Genomic DNA, 20,315 nt, shown 5'->3' on the forward strand with positions numbered 1-20,315 from the left:
AAAATTAAGAAAACAATCCCATTTCCAACTGCATTAAAAAGGATAAAATACCTAGGATTACATTTAACCAAAGATGTTCAAGACCTGCATACTGAAAACTACAAGACATCAAGGAGAGTAGTTGAAGAAGGCACAAATAAGTGGAGAGATATTTTGTGCTCATGGATTGGGAGAATTAATAGTGTTAAAATGTCCATACTACCCAAAGCAGTCTACAGACTCAATACAATCCCTATCAAAATTCCAATAGCATTTTTCACAGAAATAGAACAAAGAATTCTAAAATTTTTATGAAACCACAAAAGACCTCAAGCGGCCAAAGCAATCTTGAGAAAGACGAACAAACGTGTAAGCATCACACTCCCTGATTTCAAGCTCTATTTCATATCTATAGTAATTAAAGCAGTATGGTATTGGCATAAAGACAAACACATAGTTGAATGGAGCAGAATAGAGAGCCCAGAAATAAACCCACACATATGTGATCAATTAATTTACAACAGAGGAGCCAAAATTAGTGGGGTAAGGACAGTCTCTCCAATAAATGGAGTTGAGAAAACTGGAGAGCCACATGCAAAAGAGTGAAACTGGAACACTATCTTATACTGTACAGGAAAATCAACTCAAAATGGATTAAAGACTTGAACATAAGATCTGAAATCATAAAACTCCTAGAAGAAAACATAGGTAGCAAGCTCCTTGACATAGGTCTTGGCGATGATTTCTTTAATCTGACACCAAAAATAAAATTTTTTAAAAGCAAAGATAAAAAGTGGAACTATATCAAACCAAACAACTTCCACACAGCAAAGAAAACCATCAACCAAATAAAAAGGTAACCTACTGAATGGGAGAAAATATTTGCAAGTCATATATCTGTTAAGGGGTTAATATTCAAAGTGTATAAAAAACTCATACAACTCAATAACGGAAAAAAAAAAAGTAATTCGATTTTAAAATGGGGTAGAACATCTCAATAGACATTTTCCAAAGAAGACATAAAGATGGACAACAGGTACGTGAAAAGATGCTTAACATCACAAATCATCAGGGAAATGAAAAAACCACAATGAGATATCACCTCACACCTGTCAGAATGGCTGTTATCAAAAAGAACTCAAATAACAAGTGTTGGTGAGGATGTGGAGAAAATTGAACCCTCGTGCACTGTTGGTAGGAATATAAATTGGTGCAGCCACTATGAAAAACAGTATGGAGGTTCCTCAAAAAATTAAAAATACAACTATCATATGATCCAGAGTTCCACTTCTGGGTATATATCTGACAAATGAAACACTAACTCAAAAAGATAAGCACCTTCATATTCACTGCAGCACTGTTTACAATAGCCAAGACATGGAAACAACCTAAGTGTCCAATGATGAATGAATGGATAAAGAAATTGTGTGTATATACAGTGGAATATTATTCAGCTGTAAAAAAGAATGAAATCTTTCCATTTGCAGCAACATGGATGGACCTCAAGGGCATTATGCTAAGTGAAATAAGTCAGACAGAGAAAGACGAATACAATGTGATCTCTCTTACATGTTGAAACTAAAAATCCCTTTAAAAAAAAAGCTAACAGATATAGATAATATATTGTTTGTTGTCAAAGGATGATGGTAGAGGGTGGGAGAGATGAGTGAACTTGGTCAAGAGGTTAAAAATAAAAAATCTTGAAATCATACATTAAGTCAGAAGTATATGCCTTGAATTGTAGGAGTCCATAGGCAAATTAGAATTTTTGGTGCACAAATTGAAAGCATGTTCTTATAAATAAAAGCAGTTGGACTTTATAACATTTTATACACATGCTGTTTTCTTTATTTTCTACATAATAGTGTAAGGATTATCTTTTGCATCAGTCTTTTTATAGGTAATAATGTGTCATTGCAAGGAGACAGCTTAATTGCATTCTAGGAGCTACTGTCACCATCCTCATTAACTGGCATTTAGGCAGTATAAGTAACATATACTTTATGTATACTAAAGTATGTGTGAATGTTTTCATATAAATAATGTTGAGGCCATTTTTTTTAACATCTGTAAGAAAATAGGGGCTTATTTATAATGGGTTTTGAAATTTAATGTCTCAAAAGAACTATAAAAACAGCTTCACAGGAAAAAAAACAAAAAAAAAAACAAAAAAACAACCTGCCTCAAGGTGGTTGGGGGGATTAATTGATGTAACACATACAAAGCAGTCCAAAACTGTCCAGGTATTGTTATGTATCCTATGACTATATTTTGCCACAAGTCTTTTATTTGTATTTTTGTACCTTTAAGCAGTGTTTACCTTTAACTTAATAGTTTATTTGTAAATGGTATGAATAAACATTGAAGACTGACTTGCTACTGAGGATTTTGAGTGACATGTTCATGGCCATATTAAATATTAAGCTTAATTTCAAAGTCTGTAAAGCATACTTTTAAAAAAAGAGCAAGACCAAAGGAAAAATCTCATTTTAAGAATGGCATTAGAGTGTTAGTTATCCTGTGAACAGAACATTCTCTGTACCTTCCCCTTTTTTGAGTCTTGCATAAATATAATCTGACGCTGAGTTAGGTGTTAACTGACACCATATCTTGCTTGATCAACCTGCAGTTTAGTTATGAAGCAGGAAAACAAGGTGTAAACTATCCAAGATCTCCACATGGCCTGGAATGACCTATGGCATCTTATATAGCCCTGGTTTCAAAATTATGAATAGATAGCCTATAAATACTTAATTATATTAAACAGTGTCACTGAATGTCTAGAACTTCTCAACGGGGAAGAGGCTGTAATAAGTTATTTTTCTTTGAAAATTAGAACCACTGAAAATTGGATAGGCCAGGTCACAATATAGAGCCCTTCCTATCAGGAGAAGTGTTCAGAGGTAACCCATCATTCAGGAGGATAGCCATTTCCACACCTGGCAGGAAGTTGAACTATACAACCTTCTGAACTCATTTCCAGTTCATTAATTTCACAAAATTAAAGAAATTGATGACCTGTCTGGGTATTGTCATTGTTACTTTCAAATTGAGGCGCTCTGTATTTTCTCTTTGACATGTAAGGTGTCAACGTATAGAGTCTTGAACCATAAGCAGTTTTATTCTTAACATTGCCTACTATATGATTCAGGAGGTATAATTTGAGTTGTTTATTATATGTCTCCAAAGTATTGGGTTGGCCAAAAAGTGCCTTCGGTTTTAAGTAAAAATAAAAGACATTTTTCATTTTCACCAAGAACTTTATGGAACAACGTATTCACCTTCTGCCATTTTTCAGGCAACTTCATAATTCCATCTTCCCAAAACTTTATCTTTTTGAGCAAAGAACTGTTCCAGGTGCCTTTTACAGTCTTCCAGGGAATTGAAATTTTTTCCATTAAGAGGATTTTGTAAAGACCAAAATAAATGGAAATCTGAAGGTGCAATGTCTGTTGAATATGGTGGATGAATCAGAACTTCCCAGCCAAGCTGTAATAGTTTTTGCCTGGTCATCAGAGAAACATGTGGTCTTGCATTGTCCTGATGGAAGATTCTGTGTTTTCTGTTGACTAGTTCTGGATGCTTTTCGTGGAGTGCTGCTTTCAGTTGGTCTAATTGGGAACTTGTTTGACTTAATCTTTGATTTTCCAGAAGGAGTTCATAATAGAGGACTCTCTTCCAATACCACCATATACACAACATCACCTTCTTTGGGTGAAGACCGGCCTTTGGTGTGGTTGGTGGTGGTTCATTTCGCTTGCCCCATGATCTGTTCTGTTTCACATTATTGTACGGTATCCACTTTTCATCGCCCGTCACAGTTTGTTTTAAAAACAGAGCGTTTTCGTTATGTTTTAGTAGAGAATCACATGTGGAAATACGGTCAAGAAGGTTTTTTTCGCTTAACTTATGTGGAACCCAAACATGAAAGCGATGAACATAACCAAGCTGGTGCAAATGATTTTCAGCACTTGATTTGGATATTTTGAGTATGTCTGCTATCTCCCACGTGGGATGACGTTGATTGATCTCAATTAGTATCTCTATTTGATCACTATCAACTTCAATTGTCTACCCAACCGTGGAACATTGTCCAACGAGAAATCTCCAGCACAGAACTTCGCAAACCACTTTTGACACCTTCAGTCAGTCACAGCACCTTCTCCATGTGCTGCACAAATCTTTTTTTGCATTTCGGTTGCGTTTTTACCTTTCTTGAAATAATGTTGCTTTTTTTCTTCCATCTTCAATATTAAAATGGCTACACAAAAATTCACCAGTTTTGATGTCTTTTTTTAAGTGCACGCTGATATGACAGCTGTCACATACAATCTAACAAAATTGTTTTGAATGAAGTTAAAGACAATAAGTGCTACTAGAGCCATCTTACAGAAAAAACCAAACGAACCTTTTGGCCAACCGATACTTTATATATTTATCCACTAAAGAGTATTTTAAAGGTAAGTTCATTGTTATCCTTCCAAATAGTGAATTCCCTGCTTCTAGTGGAATAAATAAGAATCAAAAACCAGATGAAACTAGATGGTCACATTCTGAAATCACACTCAGGATTAGTTCAGTTTGACAAACAAATTTTGCATTCGTCATCCTGATACTTAATTTTGTCAACCTTCCACCTACCCCTTCTGCCAAAATAAAGAACTTCGGTATACTAATATAATGGAAAAAATATCAAAACCTAAATCACAAAAGGAGAAGAGAATGGATATTATATCTCTCATTAGACTCATTGCTTTGATTCTCTTTATTTGGTTTCAGTTTTTTTAGGCCCCTCTGCCAGTGCTGTCATAGGAGCCAGTGGGCACTGTTTTCTTTTTTGCTTTGTTTGTTTTATGTGTTTCTTTAAGGTTTCTTGTCATTTTAAATGTGACATACTTATTAAGTCATATTTAAAGTCATTTTAAGTTGTATGTCATATTAAGGTTTAATGTGACACGTGGGCATAATATGACTCTTCAGTCTTGTTCCGAGTGCTAAGAATACAGTGATGAACCAGATAGATATGGTCACTGCCCTGGTTGAACTTACAGTCTAATGGAGGATACATAACAAATAAATTGGCTGTTACATAATTTTAAGTCAGGCATTGAAAAGAAAGTACACACACAAGGAATATGGTGAGGGTATGGCAGGAGAGCACTGCTTTAGATAGGGTAGTCAGTAGAGACCCTTTCAAAATCATAACAAGCAGGGGCTTGAGGGGTAAGAAAATATTCCAGGTAGAGGAAACAAGTATCAAGTCCCTAAGGTGTAAAAGAGATCATTCACATTTTCTTTCTGCGCTGGTTTAAACCATAAAGATGACCAATTTAACTTGCTACTGAGATGGTTATGATTTGATGCAATTCATTTAAATTGTCAGCCCCCCAAAATAGTCACTCCTTCACTTTGTGCTTTAAACCTTGGCCCCCAGACACTTGGAGTATTAGTCCCAACTTACATATCATGTATCTGATATTTCTTATAGAGGGAGTTTTCGATACATATTAGCTCCTTTCCCTTCTCCCTACTGTGCAGCATTGTTGAGAATGCACTTGCCAGGCAACTCTTCTCCTTCCCCTCAGCCCCACCCCCAGCAGAAGTGTGTGGTATTTGGTGCTGGGATAGGGAGGGCACAATCAAGAAAAACACCAGTCTTCAGACCTACCCTGTTCTCTCTATTAAGTCTCCCAGGGGTCCCAACCTTCTCCTGAGTCTACCAATTTGACTTCTGGAATTCAGGTCACTTCAAGAATGTTGCCAGGGTATTCAGCCATCTACAAGAACTCAAGTCCCAGTTACTGTTATATGCTGCCCATTCCAGGGGTTTTCCTTCTTCATCCTAAACCTCTCTCCTTGACTCTACTGCATGACTGCTTCATCAAGAAGCTGCTCTAGTTGATGCTGAAATGGGGGATGAGCTGGGGAGATTTGATTGAGTTATTTTGGAATTCCTCTGACTTGCTCTTTGGTAGCGGTTCTCCTCATAACTGTTGGCCTTGGTAGCCAGAACAGGACATGGCATTTTCCTGCTGCTGAACTGGTAGAGAAGGAATTGGCCTTTTACCCATGACTGGCAGCTGTATAGAAAAACAGAACACCTGATCTAGTAGTAGGTGAGACTTGGCTTGTTTCCCTGGTCCCACTTGAAGTTACTGCCTTACAAGGTACCTTCTCCTCGCAATAATGGGGAAGGGGGGAGTGAGAACACTGTGCCTTCATTTTTTTCCCTTATTGGTAAAATAAGAGTGTTGGTATAGATGATCCCTAAGGTCCCTTTTAGTTCTAATACATCGTGTTTCTATTCCAAACCATGTAGTAGTTTTGTCTCTAATGTCTGACACACGTAATGTTTACATTGGAAATTATTCCAGTATGTGAGCTTGATATATATGTGGAAACGTATAGCCCTACTGGTCGAGCCTGGATATTCTCATTTCAGAATGCGCGTTTGGATTGTATCTGGAAAACTTTGTACTGCCAATGTCTTACTGCAAGTTTTTGCTATTAAAAGCAGTAGTACTGTGTACCCTGAGGATGAAACAAGCTAAGTGAGCCTGAGTTAGTCTTTAAAGAAGGATGAGCATGTATCAATGAAATTTGTGGTGAATGACTTGAAGATGTGTTTTTTCACTTTGTCATAGAGGTCAAATTGGACTGAAATAACGCTGTGCTAATATGATTCTGAGTTCTGTTGCTCTCTCTGAATTGATCCCTCCTTCTTTTGCAGGAGCTATTGTGACAATCTTGGTTACCATCCATTAAGTGCTGCTGACTTTGGAAAGATCATGAAAAATGTCTTTCCAAACATGAAGGCACGTCGTCTGGGCACGAGAGGCAAATCTAAATATCCTTTACCAGAATGGTTTTTAGTAATCTCTTTAAGTTCTCCCTTATTACAGAACATCTGCTGCTGTAGTTCAACTAGCAACTATATTTAGAAATAAATTTAAATCAACAAATATAAATGACTCAAAAGTACTTAGAATAATTGTAAATTGTATTTTCCCAGCTGTTTATCACACTGCAAGAGAAATAACAAATAGTGGTTATTAGGATTGTGATAGATTTCACCTTACTCTGTCACTATAATGTGTTCTTAATGGTCTGATCTTCTTTTCCTTAACAATAGAATTACTAAGGCACGCCACAGTACAGCAGTTGTAAATTATGTCAGTGAAAGTGGAGAAAGATGTTAGTTTATCATCTTTCCTTCCTCTAATTTAGAAACATAGGGATCTCTTTGGCAATATATACAGCATTCAAACAATTTTTTTTGTGGAACTTGTGCTGTAGGATTAGTGTTCTCTTTGTATTTTCATCCAACCCTTTAAAGGCTGTATTAAAATTAAAGCCAGGGCATAGAAAAGGCCCCTCTCATGATAGAGAAATACTTAGGAGCAAACAGAAGTAAGGAAATTAAAATTAAGAGTTTACTAAAGTTCTTCCTACCCTTGGAAGAAGATTGTAACATGGAGGGTCTCTGTATCATATTAGAAATGCATCATTTCTCTCTGCTTAGCTTTTGGCCTTTTCCAAAACATAAAAATTCTGCTGTGGGGGAGATGAAGAGGGGAAGGGGAGAGGCTGCTTTTCTAAAACGGCTCCAGGTGTTCTGTAACCAGTTGTTGCACGACCGAGTCTTGTTTCCTGAGTACAAACAAAAATGTCTTCATGTGTCTTTGGCATGTTACAGGTGATAATCCTGTACGTTTCAGTGGAAAAAGAGAAGTGAAAAGGTTAAAGCTCTTGTGACACTCATAAGAGTTGTTTTTGTCCCAGTGCCCTGGGCTAAAGTTTCCCTTCTCTCTGCCAGGTTTCCATCTGGATATTCCTTTCCTTCTGACCTGTTTGTTACTGGTGGCTGGCACCGCTTATTAGGAACATTTATTCATAAAATTTATAACAGATGAAAATCATTTTGTTCCATTTGAGCCAGTAACATTCTACAAGGACTGTTTCAGTTTCAAAAGAGTAAAGGTGTCCTGACCTTCTAATAATTAAGTTTTCTTTTACAGAAGAATTCAGAAAGTCGATGGTATCTCAGGCTGATTTTATTCTCATTTCATATATGGTTACTTTTCAAGTGATAACTATATAAACAGTTCATTTAATTTCGAGTACTTCAGACCTTAACCATTTATTACGTATTGCTACAGTGGACTAAGAAAAAAAGCTTTTGTTCATATGCCAACACTACCCAATCTTGATTTTCACAAAACTGGGGATGGGGTAAGAATTTCTGCCTTTTCTTTTTGATAAGTAGAATTGTACCTTATTATCAACATTGAAACGATTCTGCATGGTCTCATTTGGATAAAACCAGGGACCAGGAACTGTCTTTTACTAAATAAATGAGCCAAAAAATTCAACAGTGGCTGGTAACTGTTAGCATATATGACTTATATCACCGTGGTTCGTGAAATTAAGGAGAAAAAAGATGGATCTAAAGTTCCTGATTGGTAGATATATCTATGGTATATATTGTCAAGAGGAAAATTTAAGTTATAGAATAACGTGTAGAACGAATGTTTTCAGAAGAGGAAATACGGCTTATGGCATAGCTTGTTTTCTTGATGTTAGAAAAGGCTTTTTAAAAAATTCAAAAGATCTGTTAGTCTCCATATATGTTTAACAATATATGTTTAAATGTTATATTCACAACACTGCTGGTGGCTGTGCACCAGTGGGTATAGGCATAGACCTCATATTTGCAGTACTTTTATGCCTGCCAGTACCACTCACTTAGTACTACTTTGACTCAATAGTTTTATATTGTGTCTTCTGATTAAGAACATGTATCTTAAGTGTGCTTCAATTTAATTTCTCTGAACTTTCTTTTAAAAGTTTTTTCCTTTTTCCTTTGTTTAGTTGGAAGGAGCTGAACCTTCTGGGCAGCTTCAAAATATTGATGAGGAAGTTATCACTTCTGCTTGCCGTCTTGTGTGTGAATGGGCCCAGAAAGTGTTAAGCCAGCCATTTGACACGGTCTTGGAATTAGCCCGCTTCCTTGTAAAAAGTCACTATATAGGCACCAAGTCGATGGCAGCTCTAACTGTAATGGCCGCAGCACCACCAGGTACAAAATTATTAACAAGCTAAAACTGACAGGGTGTTAACTGTCTTTAGAGTTGGTAGTAAAAAGAAGAGCTTAGCTAAAAACCTCCTTTGTCTTTTTAGTATTTGTATGCGTCCACTCTTACTTCCCTTAATACTAAATTCAGATGGGCTTGTTGAGCTAACAAAAATAATAATAGTTCTTTCATGATAAACTTTAAGTTATAGCTTTGTATGTTGCTCTGCTTAAGTATGAAACTTTTATGATTTCCTAGTTGGTATTTCATTAATTTTTCCATTGCTGTTTTAAAGTTTAAAGAAGATGTGTATGTGTACTTTTAAGTATATATGTATTTCTAAATTGATAAATTAAATATTACAAATATAAAGTAAGATTACGTTTTTTAATTACTTGCTAAGACTCCTATCCCCAAAACTAATACTTATAAGTGAAATGATCTTTGGACAATGTGAAAGGTACCTTAGTCTCACAAAAAATAAACCATGTGAAGCATTACTATGAAATAGCAAGAGTGATTTTTTTAATATGCATTCAGATGAGTATTTTTATTCAGATAGCAACTTAAGAATTAACAGTATTAGGACTGACAGTATCGTTGGAATAATAACTCCCTCCTAAATTAATAGCTGTGTAAAGTATCTATTTTAATGAAATTTTTAAAATGTCTTATTTCAGTCATACTTTATAAACCTAAAAAAAGAGTGAATACATTTTTTTATTACTCTAGGAAATTATAACTTCTATAAAAAATTTATTAATATGAAACAGTAGATTTATCACAGCCAGAATTATAATTATAATTATACTCTTAAATGACTTTACTTTTCTATCTTAACTTCATTATTTTAATAAGGAATCCTTTTTCTCTGTTTAAATTTATCAGAAGCTTTAAGCATTTGCAGTATGTGTGTGAGAGAGATTGTTCTGTTCTCTCATTTTATTGTCAATTGAGGACCATAAATATCAGCAAAATAGCTTTTTACAAGAGCCGCCTCATAATTTTTCCTGTCTCGATATAAAATGGATGGCTCTAATCTGTATAGTTATGTAGTTACACAGGGGCAGAAGAGTGCTTAGGCAGCCTTATCTAGCTAGATAGCTCACATCTGTTACCTCATTTATTCTCCCAGCGGTCCTGTAAGGTAGGGGATATTTATTCCCATTTTACAGATCGGGAAACAGATTCAGGGAGGTTAAGTAATTTGTCCATAGTCAAATAAGTAGTGGAATTAGCCAGAATTTGAATCCTGGTTTGTCCTTCTCCAAAACCCAGGTTACTCCTTTACACCAGACTGTCTTCCTAGCTTCTGGCAAAATGAGGTTCTAAAAGATATGGGCCCTTCAGCTTTCTGTGTTCTCTTTCTGCTACCCCTACTGACACCCAGAAGAGTACTTCCACAAGTTGAGGACTTAGGAGGTATCATGGGGTAAAGAAACAGAGACATCTCTATCTTCTTATTTCCCACATTATTCACATAGTCTCACTGAAAGAAATGTTGAATGAATGGATTTTTAAGGCTAAGTGTGAAGAAAGGTATATTTTTTAAACCAAAATACTAAAAATCACATATATAAGTAGGCATTTTCACTTTTTGAAAGTAGCTCGGGAGGCTGACTGTTTTTTTAACAATCTTCTGAAATTTCGTTCTCAGCCATTGCCACTTTTTTTTTTAAATTTATTTTTGGCTGCAGTGGGTCTTCGCTGCTGCATGCAGGCTTTCTCTAGTTGCAGCAAGCGTCTTTCTCTTCGTTGTGGTGCACAGGCTCCTCATTGCGGTGGCTTCTCTTGTTGTGGAGCGTGGGCTCTAGGTGCACGGGCTTCAGTAGTTGTGGCACCTGGGCTCAGCAGTTGCCGCTCACAGGCTCTAGAGCTCAGGCTCAGTAGTTGTGGCACACGGCTTAGCTGCTCCGCAGCATGTGAGATCTTCCCGGACCAGGGCTCGAACCCATGTCCCCTGCATTGGCAGGGAGATTCCTAACCACTGCACCACCAGGGAAGCCCCATTGCCACTTTTAAAAATATCTTTGGTAGTGATGAATCTTCTTCCTTTGAAGGTGCACTTGGTTTTTTGTAAATATCGTCTCCATATTAAGAACAGGTTGTATTACAGACGTCCTTTGTAAGCAGCTGCTTGGAACTCATGCCTGTCCAGAAACCCTAGCAGGAGGCATGAGACAGCGAGCTTGAGCGGTTGGCACAGGCTCTCGGGTTCAGGTGCTGAGCAGCCAGAGCCGAGGCTGCGGACTGGATGGGAGCAGCGCAATTCGAGTTGGATTTCAGGAGAAAGAATAGTACTTAGGTGATAAAAGGGCTGTCAGAACATGTGGGATTGTTGAGCAGTGAGTGTGTGGGTTAGAGTTTACAGTCCCTTTCTCTCCTTCCCGCCTCCCACTCACGAAGCTGTTGCTGTTGACAAGATGAAAAGCAGAAACGGCTGGGGAAGGGAAGGTCAGGATGTGCCAGCAGGACAGGGGTGTCCTCCCTTTGCCTCTCTCCACTGTTTCTACTGACCCCTGCTCACTATCTAATGATCTTAATGCCACTCCCTAAATGTGAAATGAGCTTTTGAAAAATTAGTTGTATTACATAATCAAGTTTTCTTAAAATTTATCCCTTGCTTATTTTATCATCCCTTTTCCTCAGTGTTGATCTTACTACTACTTTAAAAAGCTTTCTCAGTGACCCTTTTTTAGAATATCTTAACCTCAGTCTTATTAAGAAGCTCTGCTTAGTTTCTCCTAGGTCATACTGGAGTAATTAATTAATTAATTAAAGCGGTTAAAATTGTATTACCTGTTTTCATGAAATTCATGTAGAATTAAAGACTTGTTTTCCCCGTACAATTTTTTTCTAAGATATGGATGGTTTCAGCAAATATTTATTGAGTACCCCTTGTGGACTGAGTATTAAAATCATGAAAATGCATGAATTTCTTAATTAGAGAAGGGGGAAGGAAGATTTTTCTGACATCTACTGATAATATGTAAAACATGCTCTCTTGGCATTTATCTTAGCTTTTGCACATTAGTGACATAGCTACTACTCTTTTCAAAATCTTCATCTATTATTGCAGATATAACTACAGCTGTCACCCAAGTTGAACCGTTTTTTAAGGTGTCAGTTAAAACCGTATTGACAAATGTTTATAAATTGGAAGTGTAATATTTATGCTTCATAAAGAAACTGTGAGTTAAAATTTGCTGGGTTTGGTTGCTTTGTCCAGTAAATGGCTACATAGTCTTAGAAATTGAGTTGTAACCGCTTTCTATAAAGAGGAGTCTTTTAGCTATACTTTCTGTTTATTTTCAGGAATTAAAGGAATTACCCAGCCTTCTGCTTTTATACCTACAGCTGAAAGTAATTCCTTTCAGCCCCAAGTGAAGACTCTGCCATCTCCTATTGACGCTAAACAGCAATTGCAACGGAAAATCCAAAAGAAACAACAAGAACAGAAACTACAATCCCCTTTGCCAGGAGAATCCTCAGCAAAAAAATCAGAAGGCGCTACAACCAATGGAGTGACTAGTCTTTCTAATGGAAATCCTGCAATCCTCTCTCCTCAGCCTATTGGTATCGTTGTGGCAGCTGTCCCTAGTCCCATTCCGGTAATATAATTAAATAGCATTTGGCCTTACTGGGATTGTGGGAAGTCAGTTGTTTAGTTAAAAGTGGCACAGAAGAAGGAGGCAAGTATAGGTGTAGATTCAGTTATAAACTGATTTTGTGACCACACACAGATTTCACTTCAGTCGGTTCTTTTATTCAGGATATACGTTGTTGATGACAGCGTGAGCTATAAAAGGAACGGAAGTGCAATTACAAGACATACAAGTTTGCACGTAACCAGTCAGAGCTTTATGTAAGAGATGAGTCATTTTCAGAGTTGTTTCATCTCTAGCCAAGCAAAGGTGACAAAATTGCAAACTTTTTTTGGTTTATATTTGTTTCCTTTTTAACATTCAGATGGAGCAAAATTGTAATATGTGTTGGTAGTACATTAACATAGACTTGTCTCAGTGGTGGGACCTTGGTCAGGTCTCTAAGCTACTCTGAGTCTCTTTCCTTATCAACAAATAGAGGTTATGGTCTACTTGTCTGTCTCACACAACTGAGTTTATGATGAAGAGGCTTTTAAAATGAGAGTGCATGGGCTTTCCTAGTGGCGCCACGGTTAAGAATCCGCCTGCCAGTGCAGGGGACACAGGTTCAAGCCCTGGTCCGGGAAGATCCCACATGCCACAGAGCAACTAGGCCCGTGCACCACAACTACTGAGCCTGCGCTCTAGAGCCCGTGAGCCACAACTGTTGAGCCCGCATGCCACAACTACTGAAACCCGTGCTCCTAGAGCCCATGCCGAACAACAAGAGAAGCCACCGCAATGAGAAGCCCATGCACAATGAGAAGCCCGTGCACCACAACGAAGAGTAGCCCCCACTCGCCGCAACTAGAGAAAAGCCCACACGCAGCAACAAAGAGCCAAAGCAGCCAAAAATAAATAAATAATTGTTTTTTAATGTTTAAAAATAAAAAAATAAAAATAAAATGAGAGTGCATCATGCTAAAGCAAGATGGTATTTTATGTTGTTATTTATGATGTTATTAGGGAAATATAGTATCTTGTGGTTTTTCCTGTTCTTATCATTATCCTTATCATCGTCATCATCATGTTATTGAAACATGGAATACCTGGGAACCATACTCTTGCACTATTCATTGTAGAGCAAACTGGGGAAGGCAGTAGTTTTATCTGAGACCTTATCCACAGTGGTTTATTAGTAATGCCCAAGGTAGATCCATTTATAAGACAGTCTCCCCTGTGAGTGAGTCATCTTGCCACAGACTCCAGTTAGATACCTTTATAGTTGCATGTTTCTTCAAGATTTTATTTCTGCTCCTATAACCTCCTTCAAATTCATTGTTTTAGCAAGTATTCATCACAAATGTGAAGTTTTTCATTGAAGTCTTAATACTCTTCTTACATATCATTGTATTTGGTAACTGTATTACACTGTGTTGCATTTATTATAGTATTTACTTGTCTGATCCTATCGAATCTGGTCTAAAAACTTGTCTAACATACGAACTGTCTTTTTTTTTCTTTTTAGCATTACATGTATTAAATGCCTTAATACTAATGAATATATGAATTGCTATTTATATTCTAGACTTGTTACATCTGATATTTTTGTTTTCCGCCTTTTTAACAGGTCCAACGGACCAGGCAACTGGTAACTTCACCAAGTCCAATGAGTTCTTCTGACGGCAAAGTTCTTCCCCTCAATGTACAGGTGGTCACTCAGCACATGCAGTCTGTGAAGCAGGCACCAAAGACTCCTCAGCACGTCCCAGCCAGTCCTGGGGGGGATCGCTCTGCCCGGCACCGCTACCCTCAGATCTTACCCAAACCAGCCAACACCAGTGCCCTCACCATCCGCTCTCCAACTACTGTCCTCTTTACTAGTAGTCCCATCAAAACCGCTGTTGTACCCACGTCACACGTGAGTTCTCTAAATGTGGTGAAAATGACAGCAATATCCCTCACACCCAGCAACAGTAGTGCCCCTCTGAAACATTCTGCCTCAGTAAACAGTGCTGCAGCAACAACGGAAGAATCAAGGACCATTCCACAGATCAAGAATGGTTCTGTTGTTTCACTTCAGTCTCCTGGATCCAGAACCAGCAGCACCGGGGGACCATCTGCTGTGGAAGTCAAAATGGAACCTGAGATGTCATCAGATGAGCATCCTCTACAGTGCCAAGAGAACTCTGATGGGGCTGACGTGCCCAAAACAACACCTAGTGCCCTCTCAGGGCAGAAAAGTAATACAGAGGGAGTAGTGCAAAAACCTTCAAATGAAGGTGTTAATGAAATAAAAGCAACTAAGGTCTGTGACCAGAGGACCAAATGTAAAAATCGCTGTAATGAAATTCTGCCAGGCACTTCAACAGGCAATAATCAAAGCACTATCACTCTCTCAGTTGCCACTCAGAACTTAACTTTCACCAGCACCAGCTCACCATCTAATGGTGACTCAATAAATAAAGACCCTAAATTATGCACTAAAAGTCCAAGAAAGCGGCTGTCTTCTGCATTGCAAGAGTCCCAGGTGCCTCCTGTAAAGAAACCAATTGTGGAACAGCTTTCTGCAGTTATCTCAGAAGGTCAGAAACCAGGCAGTGTTAAGAAGGACCAAAAGGTTCCACATTCAGGGAAAACGGAAAGTTCAGCAGCAGGTTCTCAGATTCCTAGCAAGGTATCAACAAATGTTAACTCACACGTAGTGGCAAGTCATCCTCAGCAAGTGAATTCCTCTGCTCTTGTTACCAGTGATTTAGCTTCAGAACAGCAAACCACACCATCATCATCTCCAGATATAAAAGTAAAGCTTGAAGGCAGTGTCTTTCTCTTGGACAGTGATTCAAAATCGCATGGCAGCTTTAATCCAAATGAATGGCAACAGGTCACTAAGGATTCTGAGTTTCTATCTGCCGGCTGTGAACAACAGCAAGATATCAGTGTCATGACAGTTCCTGAGCACTCTGATATCAATGACTTAGAGAAGTCTGTTTGGGAATTAGAAGGAATGCCACAGGACACGTATTCCCAGCAACTACACAGCCAGATACAAGAATCTTCTTTGAGTCAAATGCAAGCACAGTCTTCAGATCAGTTACCTCTACAGTCCGAACTGAAGGAGTTCGAGCCTTCTGTTTCCCAAGCAAATGAAAGCTACTTTCCTTTCGATGAGGAGCTTACACAGGACAGTATTGTAGAGGAGCTGGTACTCATGGAGCAGCAGATGTCAATGAACAATTCCCATGCTTACGGTAACTGTTTGGGAATGACCCTTCAGAGTCAGTCTGTGACTCCAGGCGCTCCAGCGTCATCTCACGCCCCCAGCACCCACTTCTATCACCCCATCCGTAGCAATGGCACTCCGATCCCCACCCCCACCCCGACCCCCACCCCGACCCCGACCCCCACCCCCACCCCCACCCCTACATCTGAAGTGGTTGCTGGGTCTCAGAGCCTGTCACGGGAGAGCCCTTGCTCCAGGTTGGCCCAGACCACGCCCGTGGATAGTGCTTTAGGAAGTAGCCGACATACACCCATCGGTACTCCCCATTCTAACTGCAGCAGCAGTGTCCCTCCCAGCCCCGTGGAATGCAGGAATCCATTTGCATTTACCCCAATAAGCTCCAGTATGGCATATCATGACGCCAGCATTGTCTCAAGTAGTCCTGTGAAACCGATGCAGAGACCCATGGCCACACACCCCGACAAAACCAAGCTTGAATGGATGAATAATGGGTATAGTGGGGTTGGTAATTCATCCGTTTCTGGCCATGGCATTCTCCCAAGCTATCAGGAACTAGTGGAAGACCGTTTCAGGAAACCTCATGCTTTTGCTGTGCCTGGACAGTCCTACCAGTCTCAATCCAGACATCATGACACTCATTTTGGTCGTCTGACTCCTGTCTCTCCTGTGCAGCATCAAGGTGCCACTGTAAGTAACACCAACAAACAGGAGGGCTTTGCGGTCCCTGCCCCTCTTGATAATAAAGGAACTAACTCTTCGGCCAGCAGCAACTTCCGGTGCCGAAGCGTGAGCCCTGCTGTTCATCGCCAACGTAATCTTAGTGGAAGCACCCTCTACCCAGTATCTAATATCCCCCGATCTAATGTGACCCCCTTTGGAAGTCCAGTAACCCCTGAAGTTCATATTTTCACAAACGTTCACACGGATGCATGTGCCAACAACATAGCTCAAAGAAGTCAGTCGGTTCCATTGACAGTCATGATGCAAACAGCCTTCCCAAATGCTCTTCAGAAGCAAACAAACAGTAAAAAAATAACCAATGTTTTGTTGAGTAAACTTGATTCTGACAATGATGATGCAGTGAGAGGTTTGGGCATGAACAACCTGCCCTCCAATTATACAGCCCGGATGAATCTCACTCAGATTTTGGAAACTTCCACTGTCTTTCCTAGTGCCAATCCGCAGAATATGATCGATTCCAGCACTTCTATTTATGAATTCCAAGCACCATCTTACCTCACCAAAAGTAATAGCACCGATCAGATCAGTTTTTCTCCTGGCGATAATCAAGCACAATCAGAAATTGCAGAGCAACAATTAGATTTCAGTAGCACTGTTAAAGACCTGTTGAGTGGAGACAGCTTGCAAACCAACCAGCAGCTGGTAGGTCAGGTAGCATCTGATCTCACTAATCCTGCATCTGATTTTTCTAGCGACATCAGGTTGTCTTCTGAGCTCTCAGGCAGCATCAATGATTTGAACGCTTTAGATCCAAATCTACTGTTTGATCCAGGTCGTCAGCAGGGACAAGATGATGAAGCTACACTGGAAGAATTAAAGAATGACCCATTATTTCAACAAATTTGCAGTGAATCCATGAGCTCTATGACTTCATCAGGTTTTGAATGGATAGAAAGCAAGGACCACCCTACTGTTGAAATGTTGGGTTAAATTGTATTTTATAATATGTAGCACACTGTATCGAAAGACATATGTATTGTATTTGTCTTAATGGAAGTGCCTCCCGCAGCAGAAACACTTACTATTAATTGTGACATTTTAAGAGTTTGCTGCAGAAGCGGTTTCTTCTTCAGTAGGAAATGGTTAGACTCGCCTCAGCTCTTAACAAGTTTCTGAAGAGAGTAGGCTGTAGAAAAACAAATATTAGGTTTTCAATTTTATAATGTTCCCCATTTAATCACATTGTTTGCTAGTAAGCAAAAGAATAACCAGCTTTTACGAGAGCAGTCTAGATCTTTATTTTGTATAAGTTTATTTTAATTCATTGGTTGATCTGCACAGATTTTAGAGGAAACCATTGATTTTAGGTATAGGATATTTTTTGTTGTTGGCATTATCATTTAGATATGAAATCATAGTTAAGGTGAACTGTAGACAAGAAGGTCTTCCTTGAAACAGGGATAATATTCAGGTTATTATAAATATTTAGGCTTGAAGCATAGAGCTACTGTAGAATGAAAACAAAATCTCTGTAGGACTTTCTGGGACTTCAGTACCATTTGCACCTGCAACGAAGGGCTTAAATAGGAGAAGATAATGGAAAATTAAATATTAATGTAAGGAAAGCAAAAGCTGCGCTAAAATATTTAAAAGGAAAAAACTAGTAGCCATTTATATTTGTGACCTTGCATTAGTCTTCTTTTAAAATGTTGATTTTAACATGGAGCTTACACAGAGACATGCCCGCACGTGCACACACACACAAACAAAACAAGTACGTAATTCCAAACATTGTAATTTAATAGAATAAATAAAAGCATGTTAGAAGAATATTTTATGTTTTATTATTTGGTAGTTGAGATAGGGGAATTTAGAAGGAAACTAAAAGCATTTTCTTAGTTTCATCACAGTATGTCTGCATGCACATATTAAAATTCTATTTAAGATTTATTTTGAAGGGTTTTAATTATAAGTCCTCGATTTAGTGACTGACTCCTTCACTGCTCCTGAATATAGAAATGCAATTTGATCATGGGAATCCCTTTGAAAGACAAATAAGCAGGAGAGAACATAAAAAACTAAACAGAAAACATTTCACCACCTGAGGTCTGAAGTCACAAATCTTTGTATCTCTGATAAAACAAAGGGGATATCAATAGTACTTGAAGAAGAGGAGCATTTTATAACATGCTTAATGTTTATTTATTGTGATAACCACAATTGCAAAAGAAGCACTCAGGATTTGTTTTAAAATGTTTCTCTCTGCGGCTCCCATTTTGTTTTGTGAATAATTATTTATGAATTTCATGCTGACACAAATCTTCTCATTAGTTGACAGCTCCATTTAAGTGAGCTTCAAGATCAGTTTCAAATAGACTTAAAAATTGCCGTTAAGTTTTTAAAGCTAACATTAAACCATTTCTATGCTACCTTGAGCCTAGCTAAGCTTTCCTTTACCTTAATTAGTAAGCCAATCAGAAGACTACAATCCATGAATATTTAACAAATGTGATGAAGGGTTTAATTTAATAAGATTTCATTGTTCAATAAATTTGCAAAGTAGGGTATTAACATTTTGATAAATAAATGGTGCTAGGTTTGGCTCAGAGGTTTATATATTGATATGTCCTAGTTATTGGCATTTGTGTGTGTTTGCTGTTATCTTGATTTAATGATCTGTTAGACTTTCTTTCTTGATGCTAGTTATTTCTTCACTGTACATTGAGACACAGCACTACTGCACACCAAAGTATGCAATACCCAAAGGAAACTGTGTGATTTCTTTTAACAAATGATGGGAGCCTTTCTACATGAGATACTCTGAAAAGGAGATTTTGAGGCCATTCTAATCCCTTGTTTACATTATTAACTTCCTACTAATACAAAAATAATGGAAATCTTTTTTGATAAAAATATAAAGACTGGAGGATTTTTAACCCCTTGTACAGTATTGCAGCAAACACTTTAAATTTGGTTGAATTCGTCCAGCAAACTTTCTGGGGTTCATATATTGCACTAAATTTGTTGAACCTGTGGTAGGCACATCTCTTAGGATAAATGCAACCAATACAGTCCACAGATTAAACTTTTTAAATGTGTTTCATTATGAAAAGACAAAATGTCATCAAAGTGACAGATAAAATTGTCTTATGTAGCAATGTGCATTAATCTCAATGAGATATTTCTATTTCTTATTCTCTTACATGAGAATATTACAGCAGGAAAAGTTAAGTTTAGTTTGCTTCACCATGTTAATACATGATCACAAAATGTGCATGAGTGTTATTGACTTATCTTGTACAGTACTAGGTATTCCTGTAACCACTTTTTTTTTTTTTCTTGGCTGTACTGAAACTGGTTCATTGTTAACCAGACAAGCATAGTTATTCACAAGTTATTTGCTTTTTTATGTTTACTAATTCTGCTTAGTTATTGTTGAATATGTTCTTTTCTCAGATTATTTTCATTGTTTTGATGTTTTAAACATTTTGCATACTGTTTATCATGATAAGACTTCATGAAGTAAATAATTTTGCATATAATTGCAATAAGCACTGACTTTTGAACTGAAAAGAAGGAAAGTGTTTTTTTGTGCAGTGCATCAGAGGTTCATATAACAGTCTTGTACTATAATGTGTTTTACTACACCATAAATGACAAAAACAAGCCCTGTTTCATGTTTTCATTTAGTGCAAAAATTCAAGATTTCCCCAGTGTTTTGTTGTCTGTTGTACCTGCTGAAACTACAGTAGT

At 38.0% G+C, this 20,315-nt stretch overlaps 1 protein-coding gene across 1 annotated transcript in view; it reads left to right on the forward strand.

Moving 5' to 3' along the window:
• Positions 1 to 19,900, forward strand: part of RFX7 (regulatory factor X7) — a 149,415-nt gene extending 129,515 nt beyond the window's left edge. The window contains exons 5-9 of the mRNA XM_030878763.2: positions 6,710 to 6,826; positions 8,127 to 8,211; positions 8,851 to 9,058; positions 12,369 to 12,664; positions 14,268 to 19,900. Coding sequence (XP_030734623.1) covers positions 6,710 to 6,826; positions 8,127 to 8,211; positions 8,851 to 9,058; positions 12,369 to 12,664; positions 14,268 to 17,552 — 3,991 coding nt within the window. The 3' untranslated portion in view covers positions 17,553 to 19,900. The remainder of the gene's footprint in view (positions 1 to 6,709; positions 6,827 to 8,126; positions 8,212 to 8,850; positions 9,059 to 12,368; positions 12,665 to 14,267) is intronic.
• The last annotated feature ends 415 nt before the right edge of the window (positions 19,901 to 20,315 follow it).

This window comes from Globicephala melas, chromosome 2 (assembly GCF_963455315.2).
Source record: "Globicephala melas chromosome 2, mGloMel1.2, whole genome shotgun sequence".
NCBI lineage: Eukaryota > Metazoa > Chordata > Mammalia > Artiodactyla > Delphinidae > Globicephala > Globicephala melas.